The 24,621-nt window shown below is 43.8% G+C and overlaps 1 protein-coding gene across 1 annotated transcript in view; it reads right to left on the bottom strand.

Moving 5' to 3' along the window:
• Positions 1–24,621, bottom strand: part of als2b (alsin Rho guanine nucleotide exchange factor ALS2 b) — a 37,335-nt gene that overhangs the window by 3,571 nt on the left and 9,143 nt on the right. The window contains exons 6-33 of the mRNA XM_080024155.1: positions 24,437–24,602; positions 23,819–23,915; positions 21,476–21,553; positions 21,102–21,335; positions 20,491–20,662; positions 20,145–20,334; positions 18,868–18,933; positions 18,537–18,699; positions 18,197–18,328; positions 17,989–18,117; positions 14,417–14,440; positions 13,912–13,982; positions 13,256–13,322; positions 12,167–12,369; positions 11,814–11,879; positions 11,363–11,461; positions 11,017–11,181; positions 9,408–9,519; positions 9,211–9,288; positions 8,279–8,412; positions 7,368–7,532; positions 6,665–6,782; positions 5,680–5,837; positions 5,245–5,361; positions 4,072–4,248; positions 2,783–2,840; positions 2,318–2,379; positions 651–800 (exon numbers count right to left, since the gene is read on the bottom strand). Of these exons, the coding sequence (XP_079880281.1) occupies positions 651–800; positions 2,318–2,379; positions 2,783–2,840; positions 4,072–4,248; positions 5,245–5,361; positions 5,680–5,837; positions 6,665–6,782; positions 7,368–7,532; positions 8,279–8,412; positions 9,211–9,288; positions 9,408–9,519; positions 11,017–11,181; positions 11,363–11,461; positions 11,814–11,879; positions 12,167–12,369; positions 13,256–13,322; positions 13,912–13,982; positions 14,417–14,440; positions 17,989–18,117; positions 18,197–18,328; positions 18,537–18,699; positions 18,868–18,933; positions 20,145–20,334; positions 20,491–20,662; positions 21,102–21,335; positions 21,476–21,553; positions 23,819–23,915; positions 24,437–24,602 (3,451 nt within the window). The remainder of the gene's footprint in view (positions 1–650; positions 801–2,317; positions 2,380–2,782; positions 2,841–4,071; positions 4,249–5,244; positions 5,362–5,679; positions 5,838–6,664; positions 6,783–7,367; positions 7,533–8,278; positions 8,413–9,210; positions 9,289–9,407; positions 9,520–11,016; positions 11,182–11,362; positions 11,462–11,813; positions 11,880–12,166; positions 12,370–13,255; positions 13,323–13,911; positions 13,983–14,416; positions 14,441–17,988; positions 18,118–18,196; positions 18,329–18,536; positions 18,700–18,867; positions 18,934–20,144; positions 20,335–20,490; positions 20,663–21,101; positions 21,336–21,475; positions 21,554–23,818; positions 23,916–24,436; positions 24,603–24,621) is intronic.

Raw genomic sequence — 24,621 nt, 5'->3', positions numbered from 1 at the left:
GTTCTCCGCAATCCGGCATTAAGGTACAGTTTCTCCAAAGATTTTTATTGTAGATGTAATAATTGTAATTGAATGAAACCAAAAAAAACGCAGTGCGTAAGGAGCACTTCTCCCCCCGTCATATTTGGGCGGGACTTTTCAGCGACATAAAATGTTGGATTTCACCCAAGCTTACTCAGTGTCCTCTGCTTCAGACCCACAGAGGGCCCCTCAGGGGCCACTGTGACAAGTCTCCATGGAATGCAGGGTAGAGATTGACCAGGAGGCAGGTTGAACAATTAAAAGCAGCTTTGCTGGGTGTTAATTCAAACATTAAGTCACAACGTTTGTCTGAAAGGACAAACATATAAATAATGACTGTCATGGGCCGTCTGGAGAAGGGAGTCCAGACTCGCCTTCAGGTGAGAGCGAGAGGTAAAAAACACAACAGCATTTAAAGATTCTGCTAATAACCTCAATCTCCTGCAGGTGCGTCCACTTTCGGTTGCCGCCAAACCCACTCCCCACTGCCACATTCTGGTGAACAGAGAGTTGTCTTTTGAACCTCAACCTCATTAACATCACAAAGAACAATACAACTGTGTGTTATGTTCTTTATAGCCAAGTAAACTTGTGTGTGTGTGTGTGTGTGTGTGTGTTTCAGTGCAGACCGTGCGCGGAGCACCACATAGAGGAAGACTGGGAAGAGGTCATCCATGGACCACAGGAAGTCTTCCTTGAGCAGGGAAAGCACTTCCTGTGTGATCTCCTCGAAAGTCAACTGGATCACCAGTAGTTTATCCGACGGCGTGAATGTCGTGCTGCGACACAAAACGATATTTAAAACAAAATAAGAAAAAATAAAACAATATCACAGGCTTCATTCTGGCCTTACAAAATCAGATTCAAGGGCTTTCAAGTACTCTATATCTTTTTTTATATTATGATATATATACACACACTCACTGAACTCACTCTCTCTCTCTCTCTCTCTCTCTCTCTCTCTCACACACACACACACACACACACACCAATCAGTCACAACATTAAAACCACCTGGCTTATATTATGTATTTCCCCCTAGTGCCACCAAAACAGCTCTGACCCGTCGAGGCATTCTCCACAAGACCTCTGAAGGTGTCCTGTGGTATCTGGCACTAAGACATTAGCAGCAGATCCTTTAAGTCCTGTAAGTTGCGAGGTGGGGCCCCATGGATCGGGCTTGTTGTTCCAGCACATCCCACAGAGGCTAAATCGGACTGAGATCGGGGGAATTTGGAGGCCAAGTCAACACCTTGAACTCTTTGTCATGATTCCTGAACAATTATTGCAGTGTGGCATGGTGCATTAACCTGATGAAAGAAGCCAGGCCATCAGGGAATATCGTTGCAATGAAGGGTTGTACTTTATCTACAACAATGTTTAGGTAGGTGGCAGGTATCAAAGTACTATCCATATGAATGCCAAGATTTCCACAGGGTTTCCCAAGCAGAACATTACCGAGAGCATCACACTGCCTCCACTGACTCGCCTTCTCACCATAGTGCATCCCATAGTGCCATCTCTTCCCCAAGGTAAACGACGCACACGCACCCGGCCGTCTACATGATGTAAAAGAAAACGTGATTCATCAGACCAGGCCAGACCTTCTTCCATTGCTCCAAGGTCCAGTTCTGACACTCACATGCCCATTGTCGGCCGTGGACAGCATGGGCACTCCGACCAATCTGCGGCTACACAGGCCCATACGCAGCAAGCTGCGATGCACTGTGTGTTCTGACACCTTTCTATCATAGCCAGCATTAACTTTTTCAGCAGGACCAGACGGGCTAGCCTTCGCTCTTCACATGCATCAATGAGCCTTAGGCGCCTATGGTTCTTTCGTTGTCCTTCCTTTGACCACTCTTGGTAGGTACTAACCACTGCATAGGGGGAACACCCCACAAGACCTGCCTTTTTGGAGATGCTCTGACCCAGTCGTCTAGCCATCACAATTTGGCCCTTGTCAAAGTGGCTCAGATCCTTTCCTTTACCCATTTTTCTTGCTTCCAACACATCAACTTCAAGAACTGACTGTTCACTTGCTGCCATATATATCCCACCCCTTAACAGGTACCATTGGAACAAGATGATCAATGTTATTCACTTCACCTGTCAGTGGTTATAATGTCGTAGCAGATCGGTGTATATGCTCATATGCTTGTTAAAAGGCAAACGGAAGAACAAAACACATAACACAACATATTACAGAACCACATCAAAAGCCTAAACTGCAATTCATGCATATTGGGCGAGTAAATACTGGACAACTGTCCAAAGTGAGCGAGCAGCGACTTACCTGATCTGCTGGAGGGTTTCCACGGCAGAGGCAAAGCAGGCGTCCTTGGTGCTAGCCAGGATCTGAGGGAAATGTTCAGGCAAAAAAAAAAAAAACTGTCAGATTGTGGGAGGCCTTCAGCAGAATATACGAAAAAAAAAACCAAAAAAGAAACAACACAACGAAGGGCCCATCAAGCAGGATCCATCTCTAACACTATGACATGGCCACAAGTATAATATATGTGCTGAAGGTTTTGTGACACTTGTATCATCTCATGAAGAACAGTCATCTGATGTCTGGGACCTCATGAAAACGGGAACTGTGTATAGAAATATAAGATGGCACGGAAAGAAAGCATCACATTTTCAATACAAGCATTTGAAAAGCATTGAAAAGACTCCGTTATAGCCCGCAAACTTTAGTATATAAGTATCTCCTTTTTGCGTTTTTAGTTTACTTTTGTTGTTATTTTTATGAAGTTACCTGCTGACCCTCCCCCAGCAGAGGCATGGAAACGGGGATAGAGATCGGCCAAAACTTCCTGAGGAAAACAAACGCAAAAAAATTTGGTAAGAAGTCACTTGGGATTCACCTGCAAACACAAAACAAACTGAGGTCATGACAGAAGTACACACGGCACACACCAGATAATGTGTTTGTACAGAACAGAAACACAGAGCGTCGTAGCTAGTTTGTGTTCTTAGATACAAGTAATTTAAAGTCCCTGAAAAGCAACAATAAATATGTGTTCTGAGTAGGGATGCTACAGTGAGGAATTTTTCCCATTGTTAATAAACTCATAACATCACCTGTGTGACCTGTAACACACCCTTATGCATGGGCGCTAATTACGCATGGTGTGACATCATTCAGTCTTTTTACATGTTTTCAGTAATTACTTTTTAACATGTATAATGTGTTGAGTAACAAATCTCGGGAGTGACTTCACAGGGACTTTTAAACTATTACTCATCATGTAAATGGCTAAAAACTAGTATGTGTGCTCTGTGTGCATATTTAAAGCAATGGGTCACTTTGCAGAAAAGGACGATTTTCCTTTTTTTTTGGGCGCTGGAGTGGCTTTTATTGCTTTCATGAACAATATAAAAGTCTCTTACACGCACTTCTGACTAATATGTGAAAAGCATTGACACCCCCCAAAAAGGCCATCAAATATCCATAAAGGGAGAATCAATCTACATACAGCACTTACTGAAAACAATGAGGTAGCTTCAAGTTAGCCTACTTAAAAATGCACATTGAATAATTCTCTTGGCAGTATGTATATAGTGCGCGCGTGTGTGTGTGTGTGTGTGTGTGTGTGTGTGTGTGTGTGTGTGTGTGTAATGTGTTACTATACAGAACATGCTATATATAAACAATACCTCTTCTATAGACGGATTACTGACGGAACGGCTCAAACTTATTATTATTATTATTGTAAATATATAATAATGATAGCAATAATAATGATTATAATAATGCCTTTGTGACACGGGTAAGTCAGCACTCAGTCCTCCAGGTTGGGGGTTGGGCGTGGGGTTAACAACCTCACCCCGTAAAAAAAAGCATGTTACGGAAACGACGAGAAGAGGCCATTCTGGTAAGGAGCAAATGGTGGGGGCTCGTCGCCCAATGTTCCAGAGGGAACGGGAGGAACTAACTAACTAACTATATGGACTTAAATTGAGATCGGGAACATTCCAATGTTCCACAGAAGTTCCAAATGGCAATTTATTGACTGCATCGTGCATCGACTTGGCCGGTCGTACCGCTGGACCCCTAGGAAGGCGAGCAGCGCCAGGTCTGGCTGCTTGTTGAGTCGCAGGACACACTCCCAGTAGAGGTCGTCCTCCTTCTCCTTGTCCAGGGCGTAAAGCGTGAAGAGGGGCGGGTAGAGGCGTGGTAACAGCACCGGCAGCAGCAGAGCGGAGCTACTCACCACGCGCCTGGGGGGGATTTGGGGGGCTGTTAATTATTAGATTAGATAGAGTATACATTTCTTTATTGTCTTTAAATGGATTTCATTAAAGTGGACCAGGACCTCAGTTCAAATTTCTAATGTACTCGCAAATAACAATACATCTTTTTGAAATATCCCTTTCACCTTTATCTTACTTGATTAGATAATGTACTTAGGTATTGAGTGAGATCAACAGGGTTCCATCTGGCATTACAAAATGAAATTCAAGGACTTCCAAGTACTTTTTTTAAGCACTTGTTTTTTTCATTTCCAAGGACTTTCCACAAAACAAATAATCAATTTTCAATGTGATCTTGATTAAATTCATTTTTAAATCTATGACTATGTTAATGATGAGGGTGCGGCCAACTGTCCTTCTGAGATAATTACCCTAAACGTTTTCCCCACACTTGGCTTCATTCAGCCAGCTCCCAGAATGGAGGACCAACAGAGGCACATGGCTGCTTGCCACATGGCCACTTGACACCCTGCTGAACAGTGCAATCTCTGCATTGTCCTTGTGTTTATTGAGAATGTTGAACATCGTCATCGACACACAAAGTCTTTACTTTTAACAAAGCTTTTATTTAACAGTAAGAATATACATGTTTTATAAAAGCACCCTCATCATTAACAAGCCATAGCTTTCAAAATATTTGCTTGATTCGCACAAGTGGCACCTTGATTTGAAGCTCTGATTCTCCACTTAAAGTCAAACAGCAACAAAAGTCCTTCCAGTCCTTCAATTTCTAAGGTCGAAATTCAAACACTTCCAAGTAGCTCAAGGACCTGTGAAGAACCCCGGATTTATGTCCCTAGACACCTGTTTAAAAGGAAACTATGCAAAAAAACCTGCGGTCTTCAACAAGGGAATGACATTCTCCCATTAATAAAGTATTGATGAAAAAGTCTGTGCCCAACAAAACTGTACGACGGCAGGATGATTGTCTATCTTTTACTAGAAAAGGTGCCAACTCCTTACGCAGGTTTGGGCGAATCCAGCGGGGCGTCGTTGGAGTCGGACCCCCGCTTGTCCTGGACGTCTGTGGAGGGCTCTGGGATGATGCCGCCCTCCTCTGGTAGATCAGGGAACAGGAACCTGGAGACAGAGAGAAATATAAACTAAAAACAGGTGTGACCGACATAGATGAACTAATTTTAATAGTCCTACGACGTGGGATGTGTTCTTTCATATTCAATGGAAAAAAAAAAAAAAAAGGATTTAAGAAGATAAGAAATCAAATGTCCTCAATGTTGTATGTAACAGGGCCTGGGCAGTCGGCTCCATTAGTCAGAAAAGTCAAATACGTATCAATGTCAAATACAATAAAAGCCAAACCATTTCAACTATTATGTTTACGGCATATTGCAGCTTAACGTACAGACCGTAGTTGAACGCAGTGCGACGGTTTTCTACCTGACAATCTGGAAGATGCGGTATAGATAGGACTTGATCTCGTTGACCGCTTGAGGCAGCAGCCGTCGGTTGGCCCCCACCCCCACGTAGGTCATCCTGTACACCGCCACCAGGGTCTCCACCAACCGGCCCAGAGGGTGGAGGGGGGTGTCACAAGCCTGGGGGAGCGGGACACACACACACACACACACACACACGCACACGCACACGCACACGCACACGCACACGCACACACACGCACACACGCACACACACACACTTTTTTTAACCGATGGTGGAGGATGCCGAGTGGCAAGTTGCACATTGGGAGCAGTAAAGGATGCAATGCCTTGATCAAGGACCTTTTTGGTTGAAAGGATATTGAGGACGATAGAAAACCTGAGGGATGTGCAAAGTCAACAAGTTGCTGCATGACCTGAACCTAAAACTGTGAGTTGGGTTAAAAATAAATAAAATAAAAAGCTTATCTGCTTAAGCTTGTTTGGGCTGTAGAGATTTAACTGTTGGATTAACTTATGACTATACAGTAATCAAAAATAAGAAAAAAATAAGCATAAACTGCACATTTTGACTCTGTGACTTCATTTGAGTGTGTGTGTGTGTGTGTGTGTGTGTGTGTGTGTGTGTGTGTGTGCGTGTCCATCTGTTACAGAGGAGGATTAGTGTAAGAGCCATTGTCCTGTAACTGAAACCACTCCATGTCTGCCCTGCATAGGCCTTTAACAGATTGTACCAGATAGGCCACAGGTTTACTTTCTGTCAACGTGTGCGGCTGCCAAAAAGTCTATTATTTTAGCATTTTACATTTTCTGGCTATTTAAATCTGTTCTATGGCACTTTGATTCCACAGTCCATGGTACTTGATAAAAGAGATGGTATGGTTATCCAAGCTGCCATTCCCTCACACCCACTTGACTTGAGGGGTATTTGAGGGGGGAAGCAGGAAATTGCTAAGTTGCCGAAACAAAATGGGACGGCATCTTACCTTGAGGAGGTAGTTGCGGAGGGTGTGGTACCTCTCCATGGTAACGGGCCCGGCGTGTTGTGGGATAACCTCCAAGCTCTCCAGCGCCCGGCTGTGGGTGCGGGACAAAACCTCTGGGCTGGGACCATGTCAGAACCCAGATTAAAATAAGGAATTCAATGTCTCGTGGCTTGAACAGAATATGTATCAAATTAGAGACGAAATAGGCTGGGGTGTGCAGTGTGCACGTGATGCACACGATCAGGGATTCCCTCTGGAATCCCAAAATTAAATTCAAGGTCTTTCAAGTACTTTTTTAAGTACCATTTTTTTGTCCATTAACAAAGACTTCACGCAAAACAAATATAATCACTTTTCAATGTGATCTTTATTAATTAAAATATGATATAAACTAAGTCTTTTAAATTATCGCCTTTTTTTTTTCCAAAGACTTTCCAAGCACTTCGGGACAAAAGGGGCTGTTTTCAAGGTATTGCGGGACTTAAATTTTGGGGGACGAAATTCAAGCACATCGAGGACCTGGCAAGAGCCCTGCATGATACACTCTATTTGATGAAAAGTGACGTTTAGGTTATTTTTTATTTTTTTTGTCAACACATTAAGCTAATTCAAGATATCTTTAAGTTTGCATAACCTGCAAAAAAATAATAATTTTGCACCTTATTTACTGTGATGTTAACGTCTCAGTTAATTGCATTGTCACCTGTCCTGGATGCGTCTCCGGCCGGTGGTGAGGTCCACAGCGATGTTTTCCCACGCTCGGCAGTTCTCTCCCTGTCCGGGACCTTCACAGCCCAGACGCCTCCAGCACTCCTCAAACACAGCCTGCCACTTGGCCTCCGCACGCACACACACACTGCCCAGCTTACTGGAGCGCATGCGCACACACACACACACACACACACACACACACACACACACACACACACACACACACACACACACACACACACACACACACACACACACACACACACACACACACACACACACACGTGACAGTGAATAATTATTTACAAGTGATTAGAATTTGAATCAGTAATTCAGCCAGGTACATTTACATTTGTTTTGGTGTGGGTTGGAGTGTTTCACGACAGACGATGACCATTTAAAAAATAATAATATATAAAAAATTAAATTAAATAGAAGTTAAAAGTAAGGAAGTAAAGTAAAATTTAAAAGAAGTATATAATAATTCTGTCAATATATACAAACAAACAGCCAAAAAAATACAAAACAGAAATTGTCAGATATATACATATATAAATATATATCAGTTTATACAAAATGTGATAGTATGCACAGGATCAATTATTGTTAATAGCAACTGATAAATTAATTTGATGATTTATTTTATTTCTTCTACAAATTGTCATATTCGTACCCGTTAGCAAGAATACTTAAAGGAAAATACTAACGCCATATGCTGACTGCAACACATTTTGGCCATTTTGGAGGATTTTTTACCATCAGTTGAAAAATACACTCACAAGCGCACAGACACACACAGACACACACAGACACACACAGACACACACAGACACTACATAAAAACAAACAAAACAAACGAATGCACAAAAACCAGCTGGGACACTCTCTCCGTCTCGGCCTTACATGGCGTGGCTCTTGTCCTTGTCACCGTGGTAGAGGTTTGGTTTGAAGTAGGAGCCGCTGATCTTGAGGCTGGAGCCCCACTCTCCGCTGAAGGAACCTTCCAGATAGTCGCCATTCGCCAGAGTCAACACACCCTGACGCCAAACACACACACACTTCTGAGCAGGTATGTGGGTGTGTATGTATGCTTCTCTTTATCTGCGTATATATATATATATGTGTGTTTATATATATATATATTTTTTTTTTATACATGTACACATAGACAACGCGAGGTAATTTTGAGTAGTCGCCGCCATGATACCTGAGCTTTACCACTCTGCCTTTTGTAATTATACTGCATCTACAGTAAGGCTTTTCAACCTGTGCGCCGTGCGCTCCCTTGTGGTCATCAGGGTTACTGCACGTGGGCTGCCAAATCATTGGCAAAACATCAGAATCCCTACATTTGTTCTTTAATAAAAATGTTCCATTTCATGGTAGTTTAATTATTTTATTGAGTAAATACCTTTATTTAAATGAACAAGAACTTTTTGTCAAACAAATAAACAGAGCACATTGGACTACGAGACCGTGAAAACCGTGAAAGTAAGAGAACCAGGCGATAAAATGCTGTTTTCTAAAGCCTAGGCAAAGTTAGGTTACTAAATTTTGTCGTCTAAAATGATGTACGGAACATTAAGCAGATATCGCAGATTTTGTTGTTGTTTTAGTTACTTTAACATGCATTTCATCTGTGTTTAATCCAATGCCATCTTAATTGGGTCTGTATCTTTTGTTCTATTTTGTAAAGCACTTTGTAACTGTTGATTCTATGAATATATAAAGAACATATCTACTTACCTGCCTCAATATTCTTGTGTACATTTCCCTAAAAGTTCCCTGAGATATTCCATTTGTTCAGGGCTAGTGTGCACGTGTGTGCTGTTCACCTTCCCGTTGAGAGTCCAGTCCTCAGAGAACTCCCCCTCGTATGTCGTGTCGTCTTCTGACACAAGGACCCCGATTCCCTGAGAGACAGCCGGAGACAGACCGGAAATGGGAGACAGACAGAGAGAGAGGCGGGGTGTTGGACAGCGACCACATTTGCGCACGTGGACAAGAGTTGCTATTTGTGTGTGGCAGTCACCGCCATCTTGTTGTCCCTGAAGGCTCCTTCGTAGTAGAGGCCGAACTGGGTGACGATCACCCCGGTGCCCTGGCGCTGGTGGTCCTGCCACATGCCCATGTACTTCTCCCCCCTGCCAAGGAGGAAGGCGCTCATTGTTCATTCTGGCATTGCACAACAAAATTCAAGCCCTTTTTTAAAGCAGCACTATGTAACTTTTGGTATTGGGAATTTGCCGCCCCTACAGTTTCTGAGTGCAATAGCACTTTTACACCGCTGTCGTAAAACTGGATCCGGTGTGGGCAAATAATTCATTTTACCGGACAAATTAGAACCTCATCGGTCACCTTTCGATAACAGTCTATGTTACAAACCCAAATATGATGTACACCTAGGTTACAGCGGCCCTTGCACGGACTTCCCCGCTTCCCACAGCCACGGACTGAGGGGGTACGGGGATCAACCCCCTGCTGCCAGCGTAGGGACCGGATGTGCTTGGCCTGGCGGATCGGCTCGGGGTGAGACAAACCCTGCGGCGCAGTGAAAGTGAGACTTCCCGTGGTTTCTTTAAGGTAAAAAAGTCACGTAATGTTGCTCTAAGCGCTATTTTCTTTCCTTTTTCAGGGACTTCACGCAAAACAAATATCAATCTTCAATGTGATCTTTTATGAATTAAAATAGGTCATCTTAATATCATTGTCTGTTATTTATATCAGTATATCTGTTATTTACTGTGTATATATATACTGTATCTATTTATCTATTACTAATCTCATTGTCATCTACTTTTCCAACCATGCTGGATTAGATGAGCATTTCCTTGACATTATCGATGTCGTTTCCAGGGTTCAGCCTGATAACGTTCATGCTAAAGTTCATGTTTCCTTTGCGTAGAAAGAAATAGAGCTACTACGAGAGAAAAGAGAAAGAGATTCTGGAAATATTTTATCATGTTACGATTTGAATAACAAAACCAGGGGGGCGCTGACTATACGCTGTTAGCGAAACCACAAACTAAGATGATAAAAAAACATGTACAGTATTGACCATATAGATGCTATATTTTGAAATAATGCCCAGCTGTAGCCAAAAAACATTTATAGGGCTCCACAGCGTTTTAAGTAAGAAAAAGTAAATAAATATAAGTAAGTAAATAAATAAGTAAATAAGTGTAGATGACATGAACGTGGGGTTAGTACAATAGATGCTTACAAGATATATTTACTGACTGCATTACAGGTGAAATGATGATAGGGATGATTTTATTTCTTCTGCTGTTATTATTTTTATTATCTTGTCTGTTATTATCTTAGTATATTTTACTATATATGTTTTTCCTTTTTGAACATTGTATGTTTTCACTGTGTTAAAAACAGAAAACCTTGATAAAACCATAAATCATTAAAAAAAAATAATAATAATAAAAAAAAGAACGTTCCACATTGCTCATAACAATGATGGAGTTCAAATTAAAACAGCTGTACCCTGATTATATTGTGAAACAGTGAATCCTGATATTTAAGTATGCATATGTGATCATGTCAGACCTTGTTTTTTTTTTTATTTTTTAAGATCAGGGTATTTGAAATAAAGTGTGTGTGTGTGTGTGTATGGGGGGGGGTCTTCTTACTTGGTGATGTCATCAAACACCCCGTAGCCCGTCTTCCTGTCATTTACCCACTGGCCGATGAAGACGCTGGGCGAGGAGGAGTTAAGCTTGCCGGTGCGAAGCATGCCGTGTCCGTGCCGCACGCCATCCCGGAAAGCTCCCTCGTACACCTCCCCACTGGCGTACCTGGGGGGGGGGAGCGAGAAAACACACATCGGCCGTTGGAGCAACCTCGAATTTAAGCGCCGGTTTCTAAATTCAATCAGATACAAGTGCAAGACAGCTGTAGCGAATCAGAGTAAAAGTTGTGCATGTGCAGCACGTGCATATTTGGTGAGCGCTCTGGCAGCAACGACGCGGAACACACCTGTATGTTCCCAGGCCGTGCATTTTCCCCTCTCTCCAGTGCCCTTGGTACAGATCGTTCTTGTTCAGCAGTTTGTTGGGGGCGGTGAATTCGCCAAAGCTCCACGCACGCACATTTCAGGAGCACGTTGACACACACACGCACGCACGCACGCACGCACGCACGCACGCACACACACACACACACACACACACACACACACACACACACACACACACACACACACACACACACACACACACACACACACACACACACACACACACACACACACACAAATTAGAAAGAGGCTCACATTGTTCATAGCTGTCTGCAAATATATAATTTGGTTAAAGGTCAAGGTATAAATGCAACGCTGTACTTTCTGTTTATATTAAAAAAAAAAGAAAAAGTGGATCACTTCGACATACTGGTGACAGTACCACTGCGGGTTCTGAGGACCTCTACTCACCCGTCCTCCAGTCCGTTCTTAAAGGACCCGGTGTAGATCCTCCCGTCAGGCCATTTCAACACCCCCCTGTGTGGCACGGGGAACACCAGCAGGGGGGATTTAAAAGTTAGAAACACGACTTATCTTATATTTATGTTCGCCCTGATGGAGCTTTGAAAGTAAAACAGTCCGCTGAAAAGCACATGTAGCGGTACTTAGCGACCCTTCACATCACGGGGAGTCCTCCAAGTCAATTTCAATTTTCATATTGCTTAATGTAGCTTAATGCGAAAAAGGACGTGGAAGAGAAAACTTGAACTCGAAAGATTTTCCAGGTTGAGTTCATTTATTTCACAGGGCAGGGGTCGGCTGACCTGCCGTTGGGCTTGCCGGCCAGCCAGCGGCCCTCGTACGTGGCCTCCTTCAGTCGGCTGTCCTTGTAGAAGGTGTAGGAGGCGGTCCTAGAGATGGGAGGCTCTGCCCTCTGCCCCGCCCCTGAGCCCAGTGAGGAGGTGTCCTGCCCCGCCCCGTTCAGCGCCTGCTCCACAGCCTGATTTATGGAGCGCAGCCACTTCGCCTGGTATGTAAACACACGTGCACATGTACAGTATTACACAAGCAACATCAAATTCAAGAAAGAAATACGTTTTAAAAATTGTTCTTTTCTGTCAGCGATGAGACCGACACTCGGGCTGAACTCTGTGCATCAAAGCAACAAGTGCTTAAAAGTTAGCTTTAAATACCTGTGGATCATTATTTCACAACAAAACATGGTCTGCTTGGAATTAAATTTCTGTATATGTTTCTTCTCCATATGTGACTTAAGCCTAGCCTGGGAACCAGACTGATCTGCGAGCTCATGTTTCATTTCTCCACCGCAGAAATTAAACATGTAAGGAATGAAACCGCAAGTCCATTCATTCCTATAGAAATTTGCATTCAGTCAAGTTTTTCTATTGGAACTGGGTTTAAAACGAAGTCATGTATTTTACGCAGATTTTAGTATTTTTAGAGCTTATTGTGCGTAATCACCGGGTGTCATGACATTTCACTGCATATGTATGACCGTATGTTTATGTATGTGACAAATAATCTCTTGATCTTGAACTATTTCAAAATAATCCCATTAGTAACGTAGGATGTCACCAGATTCACTATCAATACATCTCTTTTTATGCAAGTGAATTGTGTGTATTTTCGATTTTTTTTCCCCACACTTTGCAAACACTATATGAAGGAAATATTAAACTCTCATTCATGAATGTGGTAAATGTCCAGCTGAGCAAACAACTCGCTGTTGTCCTGGAAAATAAACAGCTCTCCCCTTCTCCCTGACATTATTTTGTGATGCCAAACTGAGACACGGTTCGTCTGACAGCCACAGCAGCGGACTGTGGGATACGATCACACATTGGATGTGAAGCAGACTTTCGAGGGACAAATAGAAGGAGCCGCTCGCCTACCTTCTCCATGGGGGAGCAGGCCAGGAGGGTGAAGGTCTCCTCTGGTGAAATCACCTTCAGCCCATACCTACACACGCACACACGCACATTAAAATGTGTGGACATTAGGGGTGTCACCATTCGATTTGATTTCCGATTAAAAAAAAAACAATTCAGCACTGACGGCTATGCCACTGTTAAGACTTATCAAGTCTTGCTAAGTTAAGAAAAATACTTATTTCTTAATAAGTAACTTTTATTTGAATATTAAAAATTATAAATAATAACACAAATATGAGAATATTTAAACAACACACCCAAACGGTGAAGAGCTTTAGCAAAACTAGACTTTAGAATAATAAACAGTAAGTTACTCATTACACTTCTTTTAAGTTACTCACCAAAAATAAGAACAGAAAAACTGCTATTTTTGCCAGAGGGATACGCTGGTAGTTAAAGCCTCATTTCGACCTGCACTACCTGAACTACAGGACATTCTGGTCAAAGGATCACTCTCACTTGTGCACACAGTGAAACGCCGGAGGAGAATTTGGAATCAGAATCGTGACACCCCTAGCAGACATACAGTATGTATTTAGTAGTATTTATCCAGGGTGAACTGTGTGAAACATTGTTACTGTATTTCCTTTATGTCTTTTTCATTTTGACTGACTCACGGGCAAGTGCTGTCCTCTGTGATGGGCTCCACCCACAGTGTGGCCAGCGGGAAGACGTGGTGGGTGGAGAACTAGAACAGAGACAGGGAGGGAGGGAGAGGTAAGGAAAGCTATTATGGGATGTAAGGAGCAACTTCAAGCTAGCTAGCCCCCCCCCCCCCCCCAGTAAGCAATCCCAGTAAGAACACTTTTTATACTTATACATCATGGAGAGGAATGTCTTTCTCAACACCACCAAGTAAGTTCTTGTAGATTAGTTTTATTGACTTTCGGGAGTTGATCTACAGATGCAAACAGCAGCTTATGTATCTGATGAGAATGACTACAGCAGTCATTCCCTATCCTTTGAAATGACATCATCATTTTAGAAAGGGCTCTACCAGCATCAAATTGAGTTTCAGCCCCCTTCTCCACTCAGCACACACAATTTCAGCCCTGGACGAGGATAAGGACGGGGGCACTGTGCTACAGTCACTGGCATACTGCATACATACTGCATACTTACAAGACTCTTATAAGGCACCACGCCCTGGCAGCACAGAGATAAACACACACACAAATGCTTGAAATACTGACAGTGTCACAAATGTATGTGTGTTGGACTATGTCTGTGACTAAAGTCTGTGTGTTTTGGTGGATTTCCACAAGTGTGAATGTGTGTGTGTTTGTACTGTATGTTTGTGTGCACATACAAATGTATAAAGACGTGCATCTTTATAGAGTACCAGTCAAAAGTTAAGACTCCCACTCAATCAAGGTTTTTTCTTGATTTTGGCTATTTTCTACATTTTAGAGTAATAGTGAAGACATTTAAACTATGGAATAACACATATGCAATAATGTAGTAACCAAAAGTGTTAAAACAAATAAACAAGATACATTTTAGATTTAGGATTCTTCAATGTAGCCACCCATGTCCTTGATGACACTTTTGCAGTCTTAATACAGTCTTAATATATGTATTTTTATCGTTTTGATGTCTTAACTATTAGTCTACAATGTAGAAAATAGTAAATAATAAAAAAGAGAAATCCTGGAATGAGCGGGTGGCGTCAAACTTGAAACCACGTATTGTACGTGGTTTGCAAAAATTGTATGTCTGTGCGCTTACTAAAGCCCCTTTCCCACATGGGATCCGTAACATTGCTGAGTAAAAAATATCCGGCAAAGGCAGTAGGTAGCCCTTCCCACAGTAGCCTCCTTTACGGACAAGTTCCGTACGACTGTCACGGATACATTATGTAACGCATGAGAGGTGTCTAATATCATGGAGACTAGACAACAGAATCGGTTTTTAGACCAGCACTTTGCTCCCCAGCTCCCCGCCCCGCGGACTGAGAGGGGACAGAGCCCCCGTCCCCGGCAAAATAACCCAAAAACCCAAAGTTATTAAACCAGTGTGATCATTTTCAACCTGTCCTACGATCTCTACCTCCAGAGAATGAACGTTCCCCACCTGCTCTACCTCTCCCTGTCCGCTCACTCCCTCTGGCTCGGCCGTGCTGCCGTGCAGCTGGGGGGCAAGCGAAGTGCTTTTGTGCCTGATGTCCACAAACTGCACCCCTAACTCTAAGAGGAACGTCTGTGGTCTGAGTGGCATTTTTAAGAGGAAAATTGAAGAATATAAAGTCCTGTCTCCGTAAGGACTGGACGTTGTTTCAGTTTCTTGTCTTTGCATTTTTTCACGAAAACAAATCATTTTTTAAATATTTGTACGAAATAAATATTAATAAAACACCACTATATGTACTTTATTTGGATTGGGCTCCACCCCTACTTTACCGGAATGCAACTGCTTCCATTCCCACACACTTCCATTCACAGCCGTTCCAGCAATTTGCCGGAAATTATACTACTTCTAGAGTTGATTTTATATTCATTTTTTGATGAACAACTTTTACGGAACATGGAGATGGGCTCCTGTTCCCGCATGATGCCAATATGGAACATAGCCAGCAGATTTATGGCTTTCAGTGCAAGTGGGCTAAATAAAAATGTCTGCATTTTATTATTATTTTTTTACCCCGAAGGGGTTAGGGTTGATATTGTGTATTTCTGAATGCGTTCTGTATACAGATCAGCTGACAGTTTAAGTGAATAACACTGATCATCTCGTTCCAATGTTACCTGTCAAGGGGTGGGATATATTAGGCGGCAAGTGAACAGTCAGCTGTTGAAGTTGAGGAAAAATAGCGAAGCAAGGGCTAAATTGTGATGCTAGACGAGTGGGTCAGAGTATCTCCAAAACGGCAGGTCTTTTGGGGTGTTCTCGGTATGCATTGGTAAATACCTCCAAAAAGTGATCCAAGGAAGGACAACTGGTAGACTAGAGACAGGGTCACAGGCGCCCAAGACTCATAAATGCATGTGGGGAACAAAGGCTAGCCCATCTAGTCCAACAGAAGTGCTACTGTGGCACAAACTGTTGAAAAGTTAATGTTGGCTATGAAAGAAAGGTGTCAGAACACATTGCATCGCACCTTACTGCGTATGGGGTTGCGTAGCCACAGACCGGTCAGAGTGCCCATGCTGTCCACTGCCGAAAGCGGATCCAATGGGCAGGTGAGCATCAGAACTGGACCATGGAACAATGGTAAGAAGGTGGCCTGGTTTCATGAATCACGTTTTACGTCATGTGGATGGCCGGGTGTGTGTGTGTGTGTGTGTGTGTGTGTGTGTTGTTGTTTACCTGGGGAGAAAATGCCCCCAGGATGCACTACGGGAAGAAGGCAAGCTGGTGGAGGCAGTGTGATGCTCTGGATAATGTGCTGGGAGACCATGGGTCCTGGCATTCATGTGGATGTTACTTCGACACGTACTAACTACCTAAACAGCTGTTGCAGACCAAGTACAACCCTTCATGTCAACGGTATTCCCTGCGTCAGTGGCCCCTTTCAGCCGGAAATGTGCCCTGCCACACTGCAAAAGACACAAAAGAGTGGCTCTCTCCCTCCGTCCCCTCTCTCTTTCCGCTACCGCAATCAGAACAGGGTGAACTGCACTTACACGGGACATCGTTTCAATGCTTGGCTAACCTTCTCCTATCTCTTAGAAGAAAATGGTGGTTTATGCATTACACTTTAAGGGGGAATGGACAACTCAAATTTAAAAAAAAGAGTTATAATATTAAATGGCCAACTCTTCTCATTCTCGTTCACTGGAAGTCCTCCTTTGCTCACCGAGCATTAAACCAAGTGAATCGAATCGAAAGACTCATTTTACTGAGTGACTCATCAAGGACCGAGTCTCGAAAAAGAGTCGAACCTTTCATCAAGAATGGAGCTGTGCTGATGGGAGCATGCACTGGGAACAACCAGAGCAGAAGCTCCACTGTAGTGACAGAGGTAGATACACAGTCTGCACAATTTTGGAATATTGTCAGGCAACAGATGAATAATTCTTACCAGTACAGTCAGTACATGAGCACTGTATTGGGCATGTAAATTTGAACAGCACAGAATCAGACATATCTGATACTGATCGGCCAGCTACCGGTCATGGCCCATCCAGCTGAAAACCAGCCGATTCGGGTCACCGGCCGATCGGTGCATCTCACGTTTCATATGTAAACATTACAGTCATATTTTTGTGCTTGATTATCACTCTCCCCTATTTTACCTCAGCAATGCAGCACTACGCCTTGGTGGATAGTACTGCTGTGTTCAATGCGCTGGGTATCAGTGGATGTTGAGTGAGTGAGAGGAGAGGGAGGGGTGAGAGAACCAGAGGTCATAGCATCTCGTCCAATCCCACGGATGTCCTTTAAGTACCCAATACATGTACGGTGCTGTTGTGTATTGATCGATTGTTTTCGTAATTAAATCACAATAATATGTATATATTTTTTGCATAGTTTCAACTGGTATTTCGTACCAGCATATCTTGAGCAAGAATTGCGTGGTTGGTACACAAAAGGTGTGCAGGTTGGCAGGTCTGTTTTAATGTTGTGGCCGATCGGTGTATGTATGTGTGTGTTTTGTATGATTGTACCGTATCTTGGTGTGTGTGTGTGTGTGTGTGTGTGTGTGTGTGTGTGTGTGTGTGTGTGTGTGTGTGTGTTTGTGAGCACGTGCTGACCTGCGCGTGCACCAGGGCGTCGTTGAAGAGGATGAACCAGTTGACGGAGAACCTGCCGGCGTTCTGCAGCGTCAGAGCCTTGTTGCTGCTCTCGCAGATAAGACGACGCTGGGGCTTCCGCAGGGAGTCCTACATGCACGCACGCAGACCAAAACTCCTTTTAGATTATTGTGATGATTGTGACATTTTCCAGGCCGTCTTTTCCTACCGTCATCTTTCCGGGGAAGCTCTTCCAGAAATGCGAGGTGTACTCTGCCTCCTTCCTCCTCTTCTTCAGCTGGAGAGCCAGAGCTTCAAACTTGGAGCAGCCGTCCTGCAGACGCTGGTATTCACTGGAACTCTGCAGACAGGCGCGCACACACACACACACACACACACACACACACACACACACACACACACACACACACACACACACACACACACACACACACACACACACACACACACACACACACACACACACACTTCGGTAGTTCTGTAAGTTTCCCTGATAAAAACCCTGATAAAATGTTGTCTTTAATGTAAAGGCTTCGGCCTGGACTCACCACCTCGAAGCAGGTGGCCAGTTTGAGCAGTAGCCGCCCGTACTCGCTGAGGTGACGCACAGGGAGGTAGAAGAGCGCCACCAGCAGGTCGGCTACAGAAGCGCTCTCCTCCACGCACTCTGCCAGCCTGTGAAGTAGCTCGGGGCTCTTCCCGCAGAACTCGCTGCAGTTGCCGAGGGTTGCATGTGGATAGGGAAAGAGAGAACCGCGCGTTGTGTTTAAGCTTCTAAAGCCAGAGGATGGGACCCCAAATTATTAATAACAGTCATAATAACAATAATTTTATGTACAGTGTATATGTATTACAAAAAAAACAGTACTGCATACTCACAGCGAGGGCTTGGTCAGGGCCTGGAGGCCACCCATCACATGGAAGTTACCCACTGCACTACAGTACCTGGGGAGGGAGGGAGGGAGAGAGAGAAGGAAATATAAACAATGGTATCAAAATGTACCCACACTCCAAAAGCACCCTGATCAAAGTTCCAGTTTACATGAGAACCGCGCGTCAACAACTTTGAAAGGAAACAGGGAACCAAGTCAAACATTTAATGCTACAAACCGTTGCCTTATCGCAGATGCAATGCTGTACACCTACAAGTCTATGAGTTCATTACGTTCTTTAGAGGGGACCTATTATGAAAAACACCACTTTTTCAGTGCTTGTGCACATACATGTGGGTCTGACTAACACCGTGAAATAAAACAACTCAACATTTTTTTGTTAGCTGTCGATTTCAGAAAACATGCCGTGAAACAACCCGTTCAGATTTGTCGCCCGACCCCACGTCACGTTGGGGTTCCATAGAATTAACCGCCCTCCATCTGACACTAGCTACAACCAAAAAACTCCACCCTAAAAAATGTAAAAAGTAAAGTAAAGTAAGATAAGACTGGAGGTTGTGGTGCGTGTTCCGCTGTGGGTTTCTCCAAACAAAATCAACAAAAATTGTGTTTTTATCGTAGATGTATTTAATTCATTACATGAAACAAAAAAATCCCTGCGTGCGTTGTCCCGGTACGTCCGAGAGAGCGGTGCCCCCCCACAAGCTTGCAGCACGGCAACAAAAGTCGGAACAAACTTTGAGATTAGGTCTTGTAGATCTAATATGAGTGAAGATTCAGATACTGTATTGCTTATTTCTTGCCTCAAATTTTTTCAGGAACACATTTTGGTGGACTGGTGAGGAAATTAGTGAAGGTTTATGTACTTCATACAACAGGCTTACAGAACTGAAGCTAACGGTTCCAGAGTGGGCAGGGGGAGCAGCAGTATTTTCATTTAAAGCAACCCACACACTGAAGCAGAGCATCAGGAACAGGAGGTTTATACAGGCATGTTACAATGGCTAGAATGCATTATCTCAGTGTTTTTTTTCAGCAATTAACGTCAATGACATGTTTTGGAGACCTCAGAGACCTTGGAGAGTAGGTCCCCTTTAAGGATCTGACCGGCATCAAATCCAGTCCTGGCCCGTTCACTGAGACTGAGAGTCATGATGCCTCAGGCACTCCACACTGCTCTGACTTGAAACAAGTCTTTAATTGTATGTGTATTTTAATCTGTAGGCATCCGCTTTAAATGCTCCGTGTTTTACGAACACATACTCGTGGTAAGAGTCCAGGAAGATGCTGGCATGGTCTAAGATGAGCAGGCCCTTGACATCGCGGCCCCGGCGCAGGTTGGCGGACAGGCTGGCTGAGTGCTGCCCTGTCAGGTGACACAGGAGGCTGAAACGCCCCGCCCACGCCTGCAGGAGACCCAAACATGCCGGCCCCAGGGAGGAGCTCAGCGACTCTGGTGGAGGAACAACCCACACACAAAAAAGCTAGATCAACCAACTTTCTTTGCAAGGGGTCTGATAACGCATTTAAAGAGTTAAGTCACTCAATCATTGAGGGGACCCCTGGCCTGCAAATAGGTGCCGACGTGGTTAAACTTTGAACTTCATACCCAGGTTTAGCAGGGGGTGGACAATCTGGGTCTTGATGTTGCACAGCTTGCAGTAAAACTTCCTCTCGGCCGAGACGATCTCGTGGAGACTGGCGATGAAGCCCATGACATTCCGGTCGGACAGAGCAACGCACCTCTGGCCCCCCGCAAACACACCACTGACGTAACCCAGCTGGAATACATGCATGCAGCACGCACAAAGGCCCACGCCACATACCACATGCACACATAAACAAAGGAGAAGACTAAGATCCCTGAATTGAATCTGTGAGGACATGGGCTGCACGACTATAGTTCACTCTAAACAATGATTTTTTTACTGGGACACCAGTTGGAAAGAAAAAAACAAAGTGCCTTTCTCCAGAATATCATTTTTGATGGAGGCACTTGTATGCACAAATAAATTAACTTCACCTGTAAAGTACCTGTACAGGTGATACTGTATAGCATAGGTTCCCAAACTGGGATCCCTGGCCACCTATGGGTCTGTTAAGGAATTGCAGGGGGTGCACAGCAAAATGATATTTGCTCAGGAATCCCTGCTGTGTAGTACCAGGTATTACAAGGAGACCTGGCATCAACGTTCAACACAAAAGTCCACGCGTCCTCACATTCATGCAGAAGGGAAGTAGCACAGGCTGCTGGGTGTAGCTCCCCGCTCTCGGCTTGTCTTCCACCACCTCCGCTTCCTCCTGCAGCTCGCCCGGATGTCCGCCGGGGGGGTCCTCCTCCTTGAACTGCTGCCCGCTGTAGTAGAGGATGGGCTGGATGCAGTCGCCATCAGCCAGGAACAGGGTGTGCTTCTCCCCAGCCCCTACATCCCAAACCCTGATCCCCTCCGACAGCTGGAGAGCGAGAAGGGAGAAAGACGACAATAATAATAATGGATACATGGATAGGTAGAGAAACAGGCAGATTAACAGAGCTGACAGACATAGACACATAGCACAGACTGACAGACATAGACATAGATATAGATACTCACCTTGGCAAGGCGGGGCACAGTACTGGGTGACTCCATGTGTCCCAGCTGACCAGAACTGTTACTCCCCCAGGAGAAAACCTACACAAAAACACAAAACACACAATACACCTCGTGTTATTCATCTTTATCAGACAATAAAGCCGCTTTAATCTCCTGGTAGGACTTATTGGTCTTCGCTCATGTAGTGGTTCAAATGTATAACTTTCAACGTTCAACAGACAGACATGAAAAGAGAGCAGTCAGCGTCTTCCAATTCACATCCCAATAATACATATAAAAATAATGACATAAAATAACTACAGGTGGAGAGTGAAGACACTTTCACACCAGAGTGTCAGAAATTGTAAAAACGTGCCCAGACAGTACGGTGATAAGCAGGGATCGCGAGCAAAAAGTAGTGGGAGTGGATATGGTTTGGCAGTGGCAGCAGTTCAAAAAGGCATTGAAGCACAGTGAGAAGCTGCAGCAGAGCAGAGAGATTGTGCTATGACCAATTCAGAATGATGGGAACCAACATTTTAATGGTTGAAAAATAATAATAATTTAAGCTTGGAAAAATAACAAATGTATCCTTCTTTATTAGGGGTCCAGCCCCTAAAGGGTGCAGAGAGCCCTATTATTTTTGTTCATGAAAAATGTAGGTCAGTGGTGTATGGATGTCGTGGAACCGACGAAACCACGGATATGAATACAATTTGGATTCGGGGCAGTTCCGACATGCCATCATCCAAGTTTGATCTAAAATCGCTCCATTTTTGTAGGATTTCATCGCATTTCTCATCCCCGAAACTGTCACATGATAGCACTGCAGAGCTCTGATTGGTCAAGACAAGCGTCATTACGTCACTGGTCACATGTAATTACTTTGCGCATGTTTTTAATTTAATCTGCTCACTGGACTATTCGATTGATTTAACTGAAAGGAATATAACACACAAACTCTGACAGACTGTACATACGCAGAAGCGCAGAGATAATCGCCTTAAAAACACAAGGTAGGAGTTGTCAACACGGAGAATGTTGTTTACAGTCTTCCTGAATTGTAGTTGTAACAGAAACCATACAAAATCACACAGTGACAGGTACAGGTACTCCTCACTTAACGACCGAGTTCCGTTCGTGGACCAAGATTGTTAAGTGAATTGGTCGATAAGCGAGTTCCGTGTTATTTCACGGTAAGGGGGTGTGGCTGGTATAGAAAGTGTATATAGTATAAATGGTATAAATAGTGTATATACTGTATAAAGTGTACATAGTATATAAAGGGTGATGTGTGATGAGATGCTTGACGCTGAGAGGTCGTGGTATTGTACACAGTGTACAGACTGGTCAGAGTGCTGGTCGTAAGTCTGAACAGTCGTTAAACAGGTAGATTGTTAAGTGAGGAGTACCTAAATTAGCTTTATTATGTCTGAAAATAATTAGTTAAAAGTATTACCAGTAGACAATTGGATTAAACAAAGCGCAGTGTATTAGATGTCCAAAATATACGCTTCTGAGGAGAAACATTCCTATCAATTTAGATATAAATTCATACAATCTTCCTGAATTACAGTTAGTTGTAACAATAACCATAAGCAGTTGCATAGCGCAAGGAACATGTATTTATTGCGTGTGTTATGAAATCGCGTCATTCATTTTGTGTTTTTGGGTTCCACATGCCTCAAAGACAACAACATTCCATGGCAGCAACGAAGCGGGGTGCGGATCATGCTGCTTTAGAGGTCTGCCACGCTCCAATTCAAAAAAGAAAAAGGACTTAATTACTCTCTTAAACTTCTGAGAGAAACTCTGGAAAAAAAGAAACTCTAAAATAAGTAATCAAAGAACTCTGGATGTTAAAAGAATTTTTGGTCAGGGTGATGCTCAATTTTGAGGCTCCGGGAAGGAGCAGTGTGCAGCTCTCACTTCAACAGCGGTACTTAAGAGAAAGATCCAGAGTGTTCTGACATCGACGGTAAGTGACCTCGATGTTTCGATAAAAGGAACTAGCCTTAATCAGGACATGAAAACGAAAAATGAAAGACAATGTTCTAGGAAAGAGATTATATCACAATACCAGAATTGCCAAGGACACAAACCTTCTGTACTACATGAACATACATTAATAAGTAGTCGTAATACAAACAAAGTTAATCGCCAGCTGCGGACCTCTGCGGCGGGTCAAAGGGTTGTTACGAAAGACACTTAATATGTTGGCTGGAGACCGTTAGGCAGTTGTCGGGGACCCTCCAATGTCCTTGAGCAAGGAAACTTAACCACCTCCCGACGGCTGCATCCATCAGTGTATGAATAACTGCGACGACTGAAATGATGACGTGATGTGTCATGTCCCCGTCTCACCTGAGAGCGAGCGGTGAGAGCCAGCGAGTGGTGAGCTCCGGCCGCCACGCGCACCACCTCCTTGTTGCTGAGGCTCTTGATGCACAGCGGTTGCAGTCTGCACAGAAGCACATTCCACATGAAGCTTTTACGGCAAACACCACCAAAGTGGCAACGTTTTTAAACAAAGTGGAACAGTTGTGGAAGATTCCTTCTTTATTCCTTTGGCATTAAATGTGTCAGCATCAAATTTAGGTTAAACCATTTAGAAGTATAACCATTTCTGATAGTTTCTGCTATTAGTTTCGGTTTCTTATATAGTTTTAGGTGCATATAATAATAATTTTGCATAATAATTCAATTCAAATACATTTTGATAATGCAGCACGTTATATCTATTATTATGTTGTTCTTCTGACTTGTTTCCCCCCAATTAATTTCAATTTCATTGCTGTCCATTATCCCGCTGCTTGCACGAAACATCCGGGTTCTGATCGACTCCATGACTATGCCATGAACACCAAGTTGGATCCGTAAATTCCGCCCTCTGGTGTTTTAAGTATGCAAGTGAAAGTCGGAAAGAAACACTGCAAATCTCTCTCGCAGGTATATCACAAAGCACATAATCAGACGTCCTACCTGGGCAGGTTGTCCCCGTGGCCCAGCTGTCCGTGCTCGCCCTCGCCCCAGCTCCACACCTCCGTCTGCAGGGAGGGCAGCACCTCCTGGCTCCCAGGAACCGAGGGGGTCAGGGCCACCGCCTGCACCCGGGGACGACCTACAATCCGCAGCAGCCGCGGGGACACTGTGGGCAGGGACGGATG

The sequence above is a fragment of the Zeus faber genome (genome assembly GCF_960531495.2).
Source record: "Zeus faber genome assembly, chromosome: 2".
Taxonomy (NCBI): Eukaryota; Metazoa; Chordata; class Actinopteri; order Zeiformes; family Zeidae; genus Zeus; species Zeus faber.
This window is presented reverse-complemented; position numbering and strand designations above follow the sequence as displayed.